General features: G+C 41.8%; 1 protein-coding gene across 1 annotated transcript in view; it reads left to right on the top strand.

Annotated features, from left to right (window-relative positions):
* The window catches only part of PREX2 (phosphatidylinositol-3,4,5-trisphosphate dependent Rac exchange factor 2), a 307653-nt gene that overhangs the window by 110429 nt on the left and 182645 nt on the right, over positions 1–14579 (top strand). The window contains 2 exon segments of the mRNA XM_030553242.1: positions 2604–2737; positions 7699–7802. Coding sequence (XP_030409102.1) covers positions 2604–2737; positions 7699–7802 — 238 coding nt within the window.

Below are 14579 nucleotides of genomic sequence, written 5' to 3' on the forward strand. Positions count from 1 at the left end.
TGAGGAGCCCCAGTCCGGTCTGTGCCACATTGCCATGGGCTCCTCTGGGGATGGAGCCAGAGGTGCTGCTTCCATCTCAGGTGTGAACCGCCTGCTCATTGAGTCACTTTCTTTCCTAGATGGGCAGGAGTTGGGAGGAGGGGCAGCAAAAAAGAGTTTGGTCAATTGGGTCTTTTGGTATATGAACATGGAACAATAAGCTGCATTACAAGAGCCATTTGGAAAATGGTTATCATCCCCCCAATAAAAATATGAAAGGAATTTTGCATCAAAATTTTCCACTGAAAAAAACAATAACAAATTGCTGAAAACTGGTGGTTTTCTGTCTAGTGGCTACAGATGGCACAGCCAGACACGTAGATTTGGCAGAATCATTCTGAAAGACAGTGTGTGTAAATGGTTGAAACTTGTCATAGCAGAGACTTGAGTCTGTTCCCATTTCTGCAGGGGTAACATTGTGTTACTGCTTTTATTTTAACAGTACAATGAGTGACTGATACTTGTCTGCCTCCTAAGATTGTGGTTTGACAGCTTGTCTCCTTGGTGCATTAGTCTGCATAAATGGGGTGTGAATTCTAGTGCTTACTAGTGTGTTGCACATTAACGGGCCCATATGGACCCTGTGGATGCACACTAACAGTTCCATAGTGTGCATTAATGTAGTTCTATTTCCAGGGCTGGCTCCAGTTTTTTTGCCACCCCAGGCAGTGGAAAAAAAAAAGCCGCGATTGGTGGCACTTCAGCGGCAGCTCTGCAACGACGCTTCATTCCTCGGCGGCAATTCGGCAGCCGGTCCTTCCCTCCAAGAGGGACTGAGGGATCCGGACGTGCTGCCCCTTCCCATTGGCTGCCACAAGCACCTGCTTCCTGTGCTGGTGCCTGGAGCCAGCCCTGCCCATTTCAAACAAAACACTTTTAGTGAATGCCAGCAGGGTATACACAGAGCAGTTAGTGTGCACTGGAAATGTACACCCCCGTAGTAAATACTGTTAAGTACAAAGAATAAACAACAGTTAGAGGAAGAGCTCTGACTAGAACCCCGGATTTCCTCCTGGATCTCAACTCAGAGCATCTTCCCTTGGGCCAAAGTGATGGGGTTATGGGGAAATGGTATCCATGACTGCTGCTTCTTTTGCATCCCCCACATAGAATCATAGGCTATCAGGGTGGGAAGGGACCTCAGGATGTTATCTAGTCCAACCCCCTGCTCAAAGCAGGACCAATCCCCAACTAAATCATCTCAGCCAAGGCTTTGTCAAGCCGGGCCTTAAAAACCTCTAAGGAAGGAGATTCCACCACCTCCCTAAGTAACTCATTCCAGTGCTTCACCACCCTCCCAGTGTAAAAGCTTTTCCTAATATTCATCCTAAACCTCCCCCACTGCAATTTGAGACCATTACTCCTTGTTCTGTCATCTGGTACCACTGAGAACAGTCTAGATCCATCCTCTTTGGAACCCCCTTTCAGGTAGTTGAAAGCAGCTATCAAATCCCCCCTCATTCTTCTCTTCTGCAGACTAAATAATCCCAGTTCCCTCAACCTCTCCTCATAAATCATATGCTCCAGCCCCCTAATCATTTTTGTTGCCCTCCACTGGGCTCTTTCCAACTATAGCTCTGTTCCTACCATGAAGGTAGCTCATAGCACCCTAAGTGCATGCTCAGTGTAACTGGCATGTAGAGAGATCTGTGGTTATAACATGCTCAGTGCAGACAGCATATTCAGAAATTTTAGCAGCAAAGTCTTTAATAAGCTCCTTTACATGAGTATATGATGATTTTCAGGTGTTTACATCTCATCAAAACTGCCTGGATTGTCAGGGGGCAGCAAAAGATAGGCAATCTCCCAGCCAAATGTCAAGTTCCTTTTCTAAAGCATAGAGGTGCTAGAGCTCTTCAAACCAACCACTGGAGAACTTTTTAATCATTGGTAAAACTACTTATTTTTCACTAGCCTTAGTTTTGGAACAGCTGACCTATTTTCAATGACAATTAGAATGTGTTAAAACCTTTATTGTCAGCTTTGTCTGTAATTTGTATTTTGATTGTTTTTGTTTCTATTTTTTGAAAGTTTGGTATGAAAGTACATACATTTAACTATTTAAAATACATCTGAACTAATTCACTGACAAATTAGGTTCAGTGGGATAGAATTTATATTGTATGCAGTCTTTTGAAACACGGCCCCTCTAATTTAATTTTTTCATAAGAATTTTATTTTTAAAGTTATTCTTTAGAATACTGACACCATAGTTTAGCTGTTTGAAGGTCGTTTTTATAGCCAACCTAACTTTAACCATTTGGCTAAATTGTCATGTATAGATATGAATATAATTTGGGAGATTTAATAATCCACAAAAAGAAAGAAAGAAAAGAAAACCCAGAACTTGATGGTAATACTGGATTAATGCAAAGTCTTCATTAAATAAACATTTCAAATCAATGTTTAAACTTAAAAGCAAGCTACTATGGGTTTTTCTTGTAATTTAAAAAAAAAGAACTGATGTAATTGAAAATTAATTTGTATAGAAATCTGTATTCTGCTTGGTTTTGCAAACATCATGAATTTGCATGGACTAATCTGCTTCTCTTCATTTGGTTAAGGGGTCCAACATCACAGATACATGCACGGAAATGCTAATGTATGGAGTGTTGCTGAAAATTTCTGCAGGAAATATCCAGGAGCGGGTATTCTTTCTTTTTGACAATCTTTTGGTCTACTGTAAACGAAAACACAGGTAATTTATTAGCTTTTAGTGTAGAAATTATTTACATTTTTCTCATATGAGCAAGTACATCATAGTGAGAGATTTTTAAAAAAAATTGATATTGCCTAAATAACTACTAGAGGTAGTACAAGGCACCCAACATTGCTAAGAGAACCATTCAAGAGGGCCCCTGTGCCTGCACAGATGCCCTTTACAGAATTGAGGCTTAAGGGTAATATATTTTCAAAAGTGCCTATAGGATTTATAATCCTAACGACCACTTTCAGAAGTGATGTACATTTAAGAGCCTAAATCTCATTGAAAATCAGTAGAACTCTTAACTATAACCATCCAAGAATATCCAAAGTCAATGGGATTCTGGAAATAAATGAATGAATGACCCTAAATGAATAATTTGTAAATAATATATATTTAAGGTTGTGTGAGAAGTCTTAGAAAATGAGTGAGAGATTTCAGCGGTCTATTGTGTTGATTGGGAGTACAATTCCTGTCTGAAAACTGCCAGACATATACTTTTTACACAGAGCTATGAATAGATTTGACTCCTTATTCCTAAAAAAAATTTGTCTAGTTATTTTCTGAATGTTTGCACAAAATAAGTTATATACTTTGTTCATGTTATCATATGTACATTATGCTCTATGATTTATTTATCCCAGAGCATCAGGATAAGATTATATCCTGATGCTATGACGATCTCTTCACCTGCATTAGTTACAGATTTTGGGAAAGAGGTTCTCTAGGGCCATGGCTACACTGGAGAGTTGTAGTGCTGGTGGTGGGTTTACAGCGCTGCAACTTAGTAACTGTCCACACCTGCAAGGCACATCCAGCGCTGCAACTCCCTGGCTGCAGCACTGGCTGTACACCTGGTCTGCTTGGGGTATAATGATTGCAGTGCTGGTGATGCAACGCTGCTCATCAAGTGTGGCCACCAAAAGCGCTGTAATTGGCCTCCAGGGTATTAGGAGGTATCCCAGAATGCCTGTTCACAACAAACCGGAAGAGTGGCTGAATTCCGAGCACCCCGGAGCTGCTTATCTAAAAAACAAACACATTTCCTGTTTGCTCGAGCGAGCGAGCGGAGGCAGGCAGGGGAATTGCTTTGGAATGTTCACAGCTGTTTGCTTGAGGAGAGAAGCCACACGGCGGAGGGGGAGGGGAGAGTCTGTGTTGAGCAGCTGCTTATGTGGTCTGAAGGCTATTTAGGAGTGCATAATTTGCATTTACTGAATAAGAGAAGGGTGGGGGAAGGGGTCAAAACTTTTAAAATGATTGAAGGTAGGTGCTGTGTATCTTCCAGTCCTTAGAACTTGCAAGGCAGGGAGCTGAGAACAGTGTCAGCTCCAAAAATCCACTCTCTCTGTCTCCCCCACACTCCCTGTCATACTCCACCCCAACCCCCTCTTTTGAAAAGCACGTTGCAGCCACTTGAACGCTGGGATAGCTGCCCACAATGCACCACTCCCAACAGCGCTGCAAATGCTGCAAATGTGGCCACACTGCAGCGCTGGTAGCTGTCAGTGTGGCCACACTGCAGCGCTTTCCCTACACAGCTGTACGAAGACAGCTGTAACTCCCAGCGCTGTACAGCTGTAAGTGTAGCCATACCCTAGGATCTATAGTGGCTTCTACTTGAATAGACCCTTGTGGAGGGCATTGGGTGTATTAGGTCTGCCAAAGCAGGATGCATCAGTGGTGGTGATCAGCCACAGATTCCTTTGCATTAGGAAGAAATAGGGAGCCACTACAGATCAAAAAGTTAATGGCACCAATTTTGAAGGGAACGTTGTCAGAGTGGCCAGGAAATGCACTGATTCAGTCTTCTACTGTAATGGTTCCCATAAAGAGCTGCTAGGGAGCTCCCAGCAGGCGTTAAAACAGCTCTCCCCAGGTGAAAAAGGATAGTAGTGCAAATATTGCCTGCTAATGCAGGGGCTTTTACAGGTGTAAGGAGGTGCACTGGTGCTGGTTTCTTCCTTTCCCAGGAGTGCACAACCCCCATTTCGCCCCAGGCCCTGCCCCCATTCCACCCGTTCCCCCAAGGCCTCACCCCTGCTCCACATCTTCCCATCCCCACTCTACCCCAGGCCCTGCCTCTACACCTCCCCCCAGCGCCAGTGCCTTCTGCAAGCCACTGAACAGTTGATCACTGGCAGGCAGGAAGTGCTGGGAGGGAGGGAGAAGAGCTGATCAGTGTGGCTGCCAGCGAGCAGGAGGCACTGGGCGTAGGGAGAGGAGCTGATCTGCAGGGCTGCTGATGGATGCTGAGCACCCACAAATTGTTTTCTTTAGTGCTCCAGCTCCGGAGCATCCATGGAGTCAGCACGTATGAGGAGGTGTAATTTACACCTTGCTGCATAACTCTAATGAGGAAAACAGGAAATCTGGGTAAAGGAAAGGGATTGTTAATTAGTTGAGGGTTTATAAATGAGTGTTGAAATGGAAATTAGATACACAAACTTATATTTTGTTACACTATAACAATAAAAATAATATTGAGCTTTTGTCCTTAGATCGCAAAGACCTTTACAAAGGAGGTCAGTATGATTGCCCCTATTTTACAATTGGGGAAACTGAGGCACAGAGCAGGGAAATGACTTACCTAAGGTCACTCAGCATGCCAGTGGCAGAGCCAGGAATAGAACCAAGGTCTCCTAAATTCCAATCGTGTGCTATAGCTATTAGGCCACACTGCCTTGCCTGTAGTCACTTATGAGATCAGATATAGAGAAAACTATAATTCAATGAGAACAAATTAAATCCTAGTTAGTGTGATACGAAGCTTGAGATTTTAGTTTCACAGAAGTCAGGGGATTCATGGTTAAGGTTCCTTGAAGAACTTTTACTCAGCCCAATAAGTGTGTTTACAGTCTGTTGTGTGAGGGGAACAGGCATCTAGGTGAATGGCTAAGATGAGTTATTGTTGGAGGAAAAGGTGCCCATCCTGGATAAAATATTGAAATACTATGTTGAAGCTGTAAGCATTTGATCTATAACTGTAAAGTCTTAAGATTCTTCCTTCTTTCTTCTCCCTGTTTCCTTTCCCATCCCCAAAGATAGATGCCTGTTTAGAATGTTTTTAACTTAGTCAATATATATATTTCATCACTATGGCTCTGATTCTAGAAAGCATCTCTGTTCAGGATACTACTTGAGCACATGCTTATATGTTCTTCACTCTCACTGAGGTCAATGGAACTGTGCTTAATGTTAAGCATGTACTTAAGTGCTTCTCTGAATGGGGGCCTAACATGCTAAATCAAATATCGCCTGTACAAATGTAGGTGACCAAAATTAAAGAATGAAGGGTGAAATCCAGACCTCATTAAAGTCAATGCTGTTTTTTAATTGCTATAATTTCTATAAAAACAATATGTGTACCAACTGGAACTCATAGCTCATACTGCTTCATCTCTGCTGTGTTCCCTGATCTTTTCATAGAATATCAGGGCTGCAAGGGACCTCATACAGTCCAACCCCCTGCTCAAAGCAGGACCAATCCCCAAAGCAGGATTATGTCACTCTCTTTTAATACTGAAGCAAGACAAAATTTGCATGGTCAATATGTCTGTTTTATGTTTGATAAAAATGTAATAACTAAACTGTTGTTCAGATAAGGATTATTCAGTGAGCAACTTCCCTGTAAGTATAAGGGATCATTCAAGTTAATGCAGGTGGATATACTTGGAGCATCCTACCTCAATCAATGCTTAAGAAGTTAAAGAGAATAACTTACTGTGCATATTCAGCACATGGTTATCACAATCATAAGCTATGCTGTGCTTTAAGGCATTTGCTTTTGAAATAAAGTGGAACATATTCTTCACCCAGAGCTCCCTACATGGCATATTGGAAGTTTAGAAAAGAAATTGGTCTCAGAGATATCTGAGAGCCAAGAGCCTCAGAATATTTCCTAACAGTTGCAAAAAACTTCTTGTTTTGATAACTCGATAGTGGATGCAACATGCATCAGTGTTTATCAGACATTCCAGAATGATTCTCTCCTGGAAGCATGAGAGGCTTCAGCCCAAAAGGTAGTTAATCAGCAAACTAGAAGTGACTGATAAAAGAGTATGGGAGGGTAGCCGTGTTAGTGTGTATCCACAAAAACAAGAAGAAGTCTGGTGGCACCTTAAAGACTAACAGATTTATTCAGGGCCGGCGTTTCCATTTAGGCGGCCTAGGCAATCGCCTAGGGCACCAGGATTATTAGTGGTCGGCATTTTGCCGGAGGGGGCGGCAGGTGGCTCCGGTGGAGCTACCTCCGTCGTGCCTGCGGAGGGTCCGCTGGTCCACGGCTCTGGTGGAGTTGCCGCAGGCACGACTGCAGCAGCTCCACCGGAGCGGCGGACCAGCGGACCCTCCGCAGGCAAGAATGCGGCAGTTCCACCGGAGCCACGGGACCAGGGCGCGGGGCGGCGAAATTGCCATGCGCCTAGGGCATAAGCTTTCATGGGTAAAAAAACCTCACTTCCTTAAAAAAAAAAAAAAAAAAGCAAGGAGTCCGTTGGCACCTTAAAGACTAACAGATTTATTTGGGCATAAGCTTTCATGAGTAAAAAACCCACTTCTTTAGATACCCACGAAAGCTTATGCCCAAATAAATCTATTAGTCTTTAACGTGCCACCAGATTCCTTGATAAAAGAGGTTTAGAATGAAAATGCTGTGTGTGTATAGAGGGTGAGGGGGTGTCATCCTAACCAAACCTTCTCCACTTTCCCCACTGTACTAATGCTATCTAAACTATATTATGAGTTAACTATAATTTTATATCAGCTCTATAAGAGATGTAAGTTCTTTGTGACAGGGTCCATTCTGATTTCTACAGCACCAGTACAATTGGACCTTGATTCTTATAGCAGCCATTAGATGCTACTGAAATACATAAAAATAGTAGTAGTTTTGGTACAGAAACAATGTATAGTATGGTGTTTGGACAATGTTCTTATGCTTTTTCTCTTACAAGACGATTGAAGAACAGCAAAGCCTCTACTGATGGCCATCGGTATCTTTTTCGAGGCAGAATAAACACAGAGGTAATGGAAGTGGAGAACGTAGATGATGGCACAGGTGAGTACATTTGCAGTGATCAGTTATAACATAAAGAAACTCATCTTGTAAGGTGCTGAGCATCTCCTGTGGAGTGTTAAGCAGTCTCAAGAGCCATTGATTCCTGAGGGAGTGGAGAGTGCTCAGCATCTTGCAGTATCAGATTTAAAGGAAATAATAAAGATCTCACTTTATAGAAGCAGATAGTGCCACTAAAACTGTGCTTCTGTGACGCATCATTGATTTCAAACATTATGAGCTGGGCAGTTACTGTTGTAGGGCTGGTCTTCACTATGGGGAGATCAACACTCCTGCAATTGATGAAGCAGGGGTCAATTTAGCGGGTCTAGTGAAGACCTACTAAATGGACAGCAGAGTGGTCTCCAGTTGACCCTAGTACTCCAGCTCTCAGAAGAGTGAGGGAAATCAACCAAAGAGCATTTCCCATCGACACAGCACAGTGAAGACACTGGGATAAGTCGACCTAAGCTATGTTGACTCCAGTTACATTATTCACGTAGCTGGAGTAGTGAAACTTAGGTCGAATTACCCTGGAAGTGAAGACAAGCCCCTAGTCAATCAGTCACAGCTGACTGATTTAAACTGGTGGCAGAGTTATGATGAAATGCTAAAGTGATCTTTATTGTCTTGACTGAACTGGTGCTTTAAATTTCACTTTATAACGTCCAGTACGCTTATATGGGAGATTCCTGTTCCTGTTGCGTCTTTTAGAACATTATCTTATTTGCTTTTATATGCTATAATTGCAACACAATAAGTTTAAAAAGAGGAAAAGAAAAACAGATATTTTATTCCTTTACAATTTTAAGGCATAGAACTGGTCATAATTTTCTTGTTTTTTGTTTAAAGACACACACCTACACACATGCCACATACCCTGGAAAGTGAAAACTGAAAACATTTTGTAAAAATGTTTGAGTTTTAGTTAAAATTTTCCAGATTTTGGAAGCCAAACATTTTTACCAACATGACATGTTTTTGGTTTTCAGTATTAAAAAAAATGAAATATTTTGGAGTATTGTATTTTCAGTTTCTGGTTTCTCCCTCACACCCTGCAGCACATAGAAGGAGAGGGGAAATGGGGAAGGGAAAGAAACAGCCCATTCTTCCTCACAGGAGGAGGGCTTACTAGTGAGAGGGGTAGGAGGAAGGAGAGGGAGCTTATGGATCGAGTGGATTGAGAATAATCCAACTAAATGTTTTTTCATTAGAAAATGTTTATTCGTTGAAATTGAAACTGTTCATGAAAAAGGGTCAGTTGGAACAAATCTCCTTATTCAAAAAATTTTGGGGAAAAATGATTGAAATCTGTTTTCAACATTTTCTAAATGCAAGGTTTCATTGTCTGATGGAAGAAGCAGGTGGTGGGTGGAGAAATCAGGTAGATGAAGGAGGGAGGAAGTCGGTAGTTGGTTGCTTTTCATGTTTTTCAAGATTACAGGATGATAAGTATCTTCACAGCAAGTCACAGAGAGGGTTTTCAGTCCTGCTTCCTTCTCTAACTTTTGTTCCTTTTCCCTGCTCTTCAACTCTAAGCTGTTTGAGCTCACTGTCTGTTCCCAGTGCTCCTCCATTTTCTTTTTCAGTCAGCTTCTACCCTTTTTGTGTCACTGAAACTTACCTCACAGAAGACACTAATGACCTCTTCCTCATCCAGTCTAAGGGTGATATCTTCTTACCCATGATTCTTGATATTTCTACAGTCTTTGGCCTCTCAACCCCCAACTTCTACTTGGGACCCTTTCATCCCTGGGTTTTTGTGTCTCTCATCTTTTCTTGGCTCTCCTCTGAGCTTGCTGACCACTTCTTCAATGTAGTCTTCAGTGAACCCTCTTGTTCCTTCTCCTCCCTTTTCTCTCTTGTGTTTGCTATATTTTGTCTATAATCCTTTCATTTTCCTCACCTGAATTCTAACCCCTGGGTGACCTCATTTGCTCCCATGATCTCTCATACCATCAATATATTGCTGACCTGCCCCATCACACTTCTCAATTCCTAGTCTCTTCCACTCTGTTCAGGCTCACATCCTTCCTCCCCCTTCATTGTCTTGTCCTGGATATCATACTGCTTCTTCAAGCCTATCAACATTTAATCTTTACTCCTATATAGTTCCCTCTGTCTCATTTCTCCTCCCCCCCTCAAGAAAATGCTATTATCCCCTCAGTCACTTAAAAGCCTTGGGGGTTATCTTTCACTCTTTCTTTTCTTTCTGTCCTCACATCCTGATTATTATTTAGTCTTGTCACTTCTCCTTCTGAAACTTTACTAAAATCCATTGCTTCCCCTTTTCACTGCTGCTAAGGCCTACATTCACGTTTTGGTTCTTTTACCTGGATTATTGTAACCTCCTCTCTTCCTGCATCCTTGACTTACCCCCTACCCCCATCAATCTATACAGAATGCTAAAATACTCTTCCTTTGCTGCTGCCTTTGCCATGTCACCCCTCCTTATGTTGCTTCACTGATTCTCTGTATGATGTTAAAATGCTTCAACTTCATTTTCAGGTCCCTGTACAGCTGACCCCTTGCCAACACCTATTTTTGACATACAGCTCTCTCTACAACCTATGCTGCATCATAGCTTCCTATCTTGCTGCTCCTTTCATCTCTCTCTCCCACTTGCATCATCATGCCTTTTTTCACGCTGCCCACATGTGGTGTTTAGATGCAGCTTGTATTATTAGAACTGGGAGCACTGGCTGGTGGGAGTCTGAAAGGACAGGAAACAGGAAGGAAGGGGGAGGAGTTGAGGAGGCTGAGTGAGATCTACATAGGGTGCAGCAGCAGCTTGAAACAGAGGATTCCACTGTAAAAATAAAGTCCTGTTGAAGTTGTTAGTACCTTGCCTGGTTGATACAACACCCCATGTGTGTGATCTCCCTTTCCCTGTGTCCAGTGGGTGCATTCAAATGCCTCATTTATAACCCACTTAATTCATGATGCTTGTACAGCTGATGTTTAACTTAGTGCTATCTGCTTCTTTTCTTTTGTTATGTCATTGCTAAATATACTGATCTGTCATTTCAAGCTTCATTCACATTTGTTTTGCATATTCTTATTTGGAATTCTATTATTTTCTTTCTCTTAATTATCTGTTGCCATCATTTCATCAAGTGTTTAATTTAATTTAGATTATGAGCTATGTGGGGCATGGGTCTTGCCTTTGAATTTCTGTAAAACTTCACACAAATGTACTGCTCTTTTTATAAATATTAATAACAATAGAGACAAATGGAGGCTGAGTGGTGTTTCCAGATCTTCTGATGTGCAATTTTTTGGTGTGCAAGCCTTTAATGGACAACCTTTTTTTCTTAAAATCATTGGGTCAGATTCTCAAGTGGTGTAAACAGATATACCTTTATTGACTCCATTGTTGTACTTAAGGATTCTGCAGGAGTGAGTAACTGAGAGAGTTGTTAGGGGAGTATGTTGATTGACAGACATAGAAAAATGCTGATATATTCCTCATTGTTGGTTAGCAGAAGCAAATGGTTGAGATAAGAGGGGTTTATGTGTATGATATATTATAATGCAAATGATGTACCTGGGGAAATTAACAATGCGTTTCCTAAAAGCTATTTTTCTTGATCAAACCAGGCCTTGGCTGAGCATTACAATTTGTGGAAGCTATTCATTTTGTTTCAAGCATCAGGAGGCATAATGTTGTTTTTCTTATTGTATTTATTAGAACAGAAAATACATTATTTTCATGGTAATGTTTGGGGTTTTTTTAAATTCAGTTATATAAATGTTATATAGAAAAGTATATTTATAATTGCATACAAAACAAACTATGTTAAAAACATAATTTAGGTTGTAAAGTCAAGCACTCAAAAGTTAGGAAATGCCAGATTTGCTATTACTGTGCAATCTTAATTCTCTCCCTTTGTCATCCATTACGTGCACTGAATGAGACTGGAAAAAGACAGTATTATGATCATGTATCTAAAAACTGTGCCATAATTCATGTTCACAAAGAGCTGAATTAAGATTGCATGAGCAACTCTGTATCTGTCATTTACCAGTTTTTGTGTTTTGATGATTTTGCAACCTACATATTTATATTTAAAATATTTTTTATAGAATTTCTAGTTAAAAAAAAAAAAGGAAAAAGGAGAAAACCAAATACTATTACATGCAACTGCAACAAGTCCCCTGTTGTTCATAATCAACAGGGTTTGAACCCCAGAACTTTGGCACTGCCCAACTGCTACCACTTGAGCTGCAGGGCTAACTACATTAGCATTAGAAAGTTATTATCCCAGTGGAGGGGATGGGCTGCTGGTACCGATCAGAGGAAGCCTGGTTACGTCAGGCTCGCTCTTTCCCCTCCTCTCTGGGAGACAGGAGAGTTCCCACCTCATGTGGTTCCCAGAGAGGAATAGATAGGTTCCTAGGACCACGTGCTGAGTCTGCAGATGACTGCGGAAGGGGCCTGGCCTGGTTTTCCTACCTTGCCTCCCATGCTACAGTTGCTATAGCAGCTCCCAGGCTTTCCCAGTGCAGTCTGTGCTGATGTTGATGCTTTGGCAACAACATGGTCCCAACCTTAGAATGTTCATGTTGAGTTATTATTTTGATACGCTGCCAAACTTTTCCTGAGGCATGCAAGTAACAGAATAACACAAAAGAAGGGAAGTGGTGTTTTTCAAGAGCTTATAACTCCATCAAATTTTGAGTGGCAATACATGGGACAGTGCAAGTGCACTCCTTTGGACCCAAGAGCTTTCTACACACCAAATTTCGAGCAATGGAGATGTTAGAGCTTCTCAGAAAAAGGTTTCAACAATCTTCTGTAATAAAAAATTTAGGCAACCTAAATAGAGGAGCTGTTGACAGCTCCCACTATAATAACAGCACATAAAATATGGAAGTATTATCTTGTGATTATGGAACTAGTCTGGTAGTCTGAAGATCTGGATTCTTTTTCAAGCTCTACAATGAACTTCTTGTGTGACCTTGGGCTAGTCACTTAGGCCCAGATCCTCAAAGGTATTTAGGCTCCTAAATTCCACTGAAATCAATGTAAGTTAGGAGCATAAATAAAGTGGAGATAATAGTATTTCCCTTCCTAACATAGTTGTTGTGAGGATAAATATATCAGTGTTAGATGTTCACATACTACAGCACTAAGTGCCATAGAAATTTTTTTAAATAGTATAATAAATATAATATAAAAATTACTGTAAATTTCTCCTTCTCACACACTTACACTCTCTCGTGTACACTTTTGAGCACCAGAACGAGTCTTCAGCTGAATATTTAGACATCAGTTTCCTGATTCTCTGAACAATAAATTCTGACAGTTACTGATGTTTCCCAGCCTATATATGCAATACTTGGCTGCATTCCATCTTATTAAAATGCAGAGTTATTGAAAAGATATCAGCATGTCTGCTGAGATTTATGATAAATCTCAGCAAGTATTTTGGCAAAGGTTTCAGTTTTGGAAAATCCCATCTCATTATACAAAACTGGGCTGAATTACGAAAAAGGATTTGCAAAGTATAAAGCTCTGAAGTTATTAGGATGGTTTCTGGCTGGCCTTTGGATTTTCCTGCCTCTTAAAGAAAGTTAGTGGTGAGATACTGTTGACCTAAAGTCTTTTTTTATTGCACAGTGGTAGTTAATTCAAGTTTTAATTTATATTTTTCTTGAAATGATTTTTGTTGTCACTTGGGTTTTGCAAATATTTCTGCCCAAAGGAAAGGCAGATAATTCTGTTGAAGGATGTTCATTGTAGACAAGGGCACTACTTTTGGTGTGAAAGATTGCTTGTTTAGCACATTTCCAGATAAGATTCATAGACGAAAGTATTAACATCAAAATTTTAAAGACGTGTTGTAACTAAAAAGGAAGTAACATTAATGAATAATAAAATGCATAATGCTTGTTCATAAGATAGAATATAGTACAGTTAATAGATTTGAAAATTCAAGATATTTGAAAACAAAAACATATTATACTGTATGTGCTAATGCTGACATTTCTGCATTTGGAAGAATGGGTTATAGGTAAGGTTACGTTCTAGTCAAGGGTATTTTTAGTAAAAGTCACAGACAGGTAACAGGCAGTAAACAAAAATTCAGAACCTGTGACCTGTCCGTGACTTTTACTATATACCCCTGGCTAAAACTTGTGTGTGTGTGTGTGTGTGTGTGTGTGTGTGTGTGTGTGTGTGAAGGAGGCTGACCCGAGGGTTGGGGGGGTGGGCAGGCATTGGCGTATGGCCTGGACCCCCACTGATTCTGGGATGTGTGTGTGTGTGTTGGGGCTGGCAGGCTCCCTACCTGGCTCTGCACCTTCCCCCTTAGCAGCAGCAGAGTTTCGGTGTGGGAGGGGGCAGGGGGTTGGGGCATGGGATGGGGTGAGGTGGGGTCTGGGTGGCGCTTACCTGGGGGGCTCTCTGAAAGTGGCAACATCCACCTTGCTCAGCTGCTAGGCAGAGGTGTGGCTGCCTCTGCCTCCAGGCACTGCCCCCACAGCTCCCATTGGCCATGGTTCCCAGCCAATGGGAGCTGCGAAGCCAGTGCTCTGGGCAGAGGCAGTGTGCAGAGCTGCCTGGCCATGCCTCCACCTAGCAACTGTGTAGGGGATGTGGCTGCTTCTGGGGAGCCCCACAAGTAAGTGCTGCCCAGAGTCCACCTCACCCTCTCCTGTGCTCCAAACTCCTACCCCCTCCTACAACCAACCTGCTGCTGGAGTGGGGAGGGGATGGTCTGAGACTGCCCCAGCAGCATCCAGTGCGACTGGTGCAGGGCTGCCTGAGCTGCCCTT

This window comes from Gopherus evgoodei, chromosome 2 (assembly GCF_007399415.2).
Source record: "Gopherus evgoodei ecotype Sinaloan lineage chromosome 2, rGopEvg1_v1.p, whole genome shotgun sequence".
NCBI classification, from domain to species: domain Eukaryota; kingdom Metazoa; phylum Chordata; order Testudines; family Testudinidae; genus Gopherus; species Gopherus evgoodei.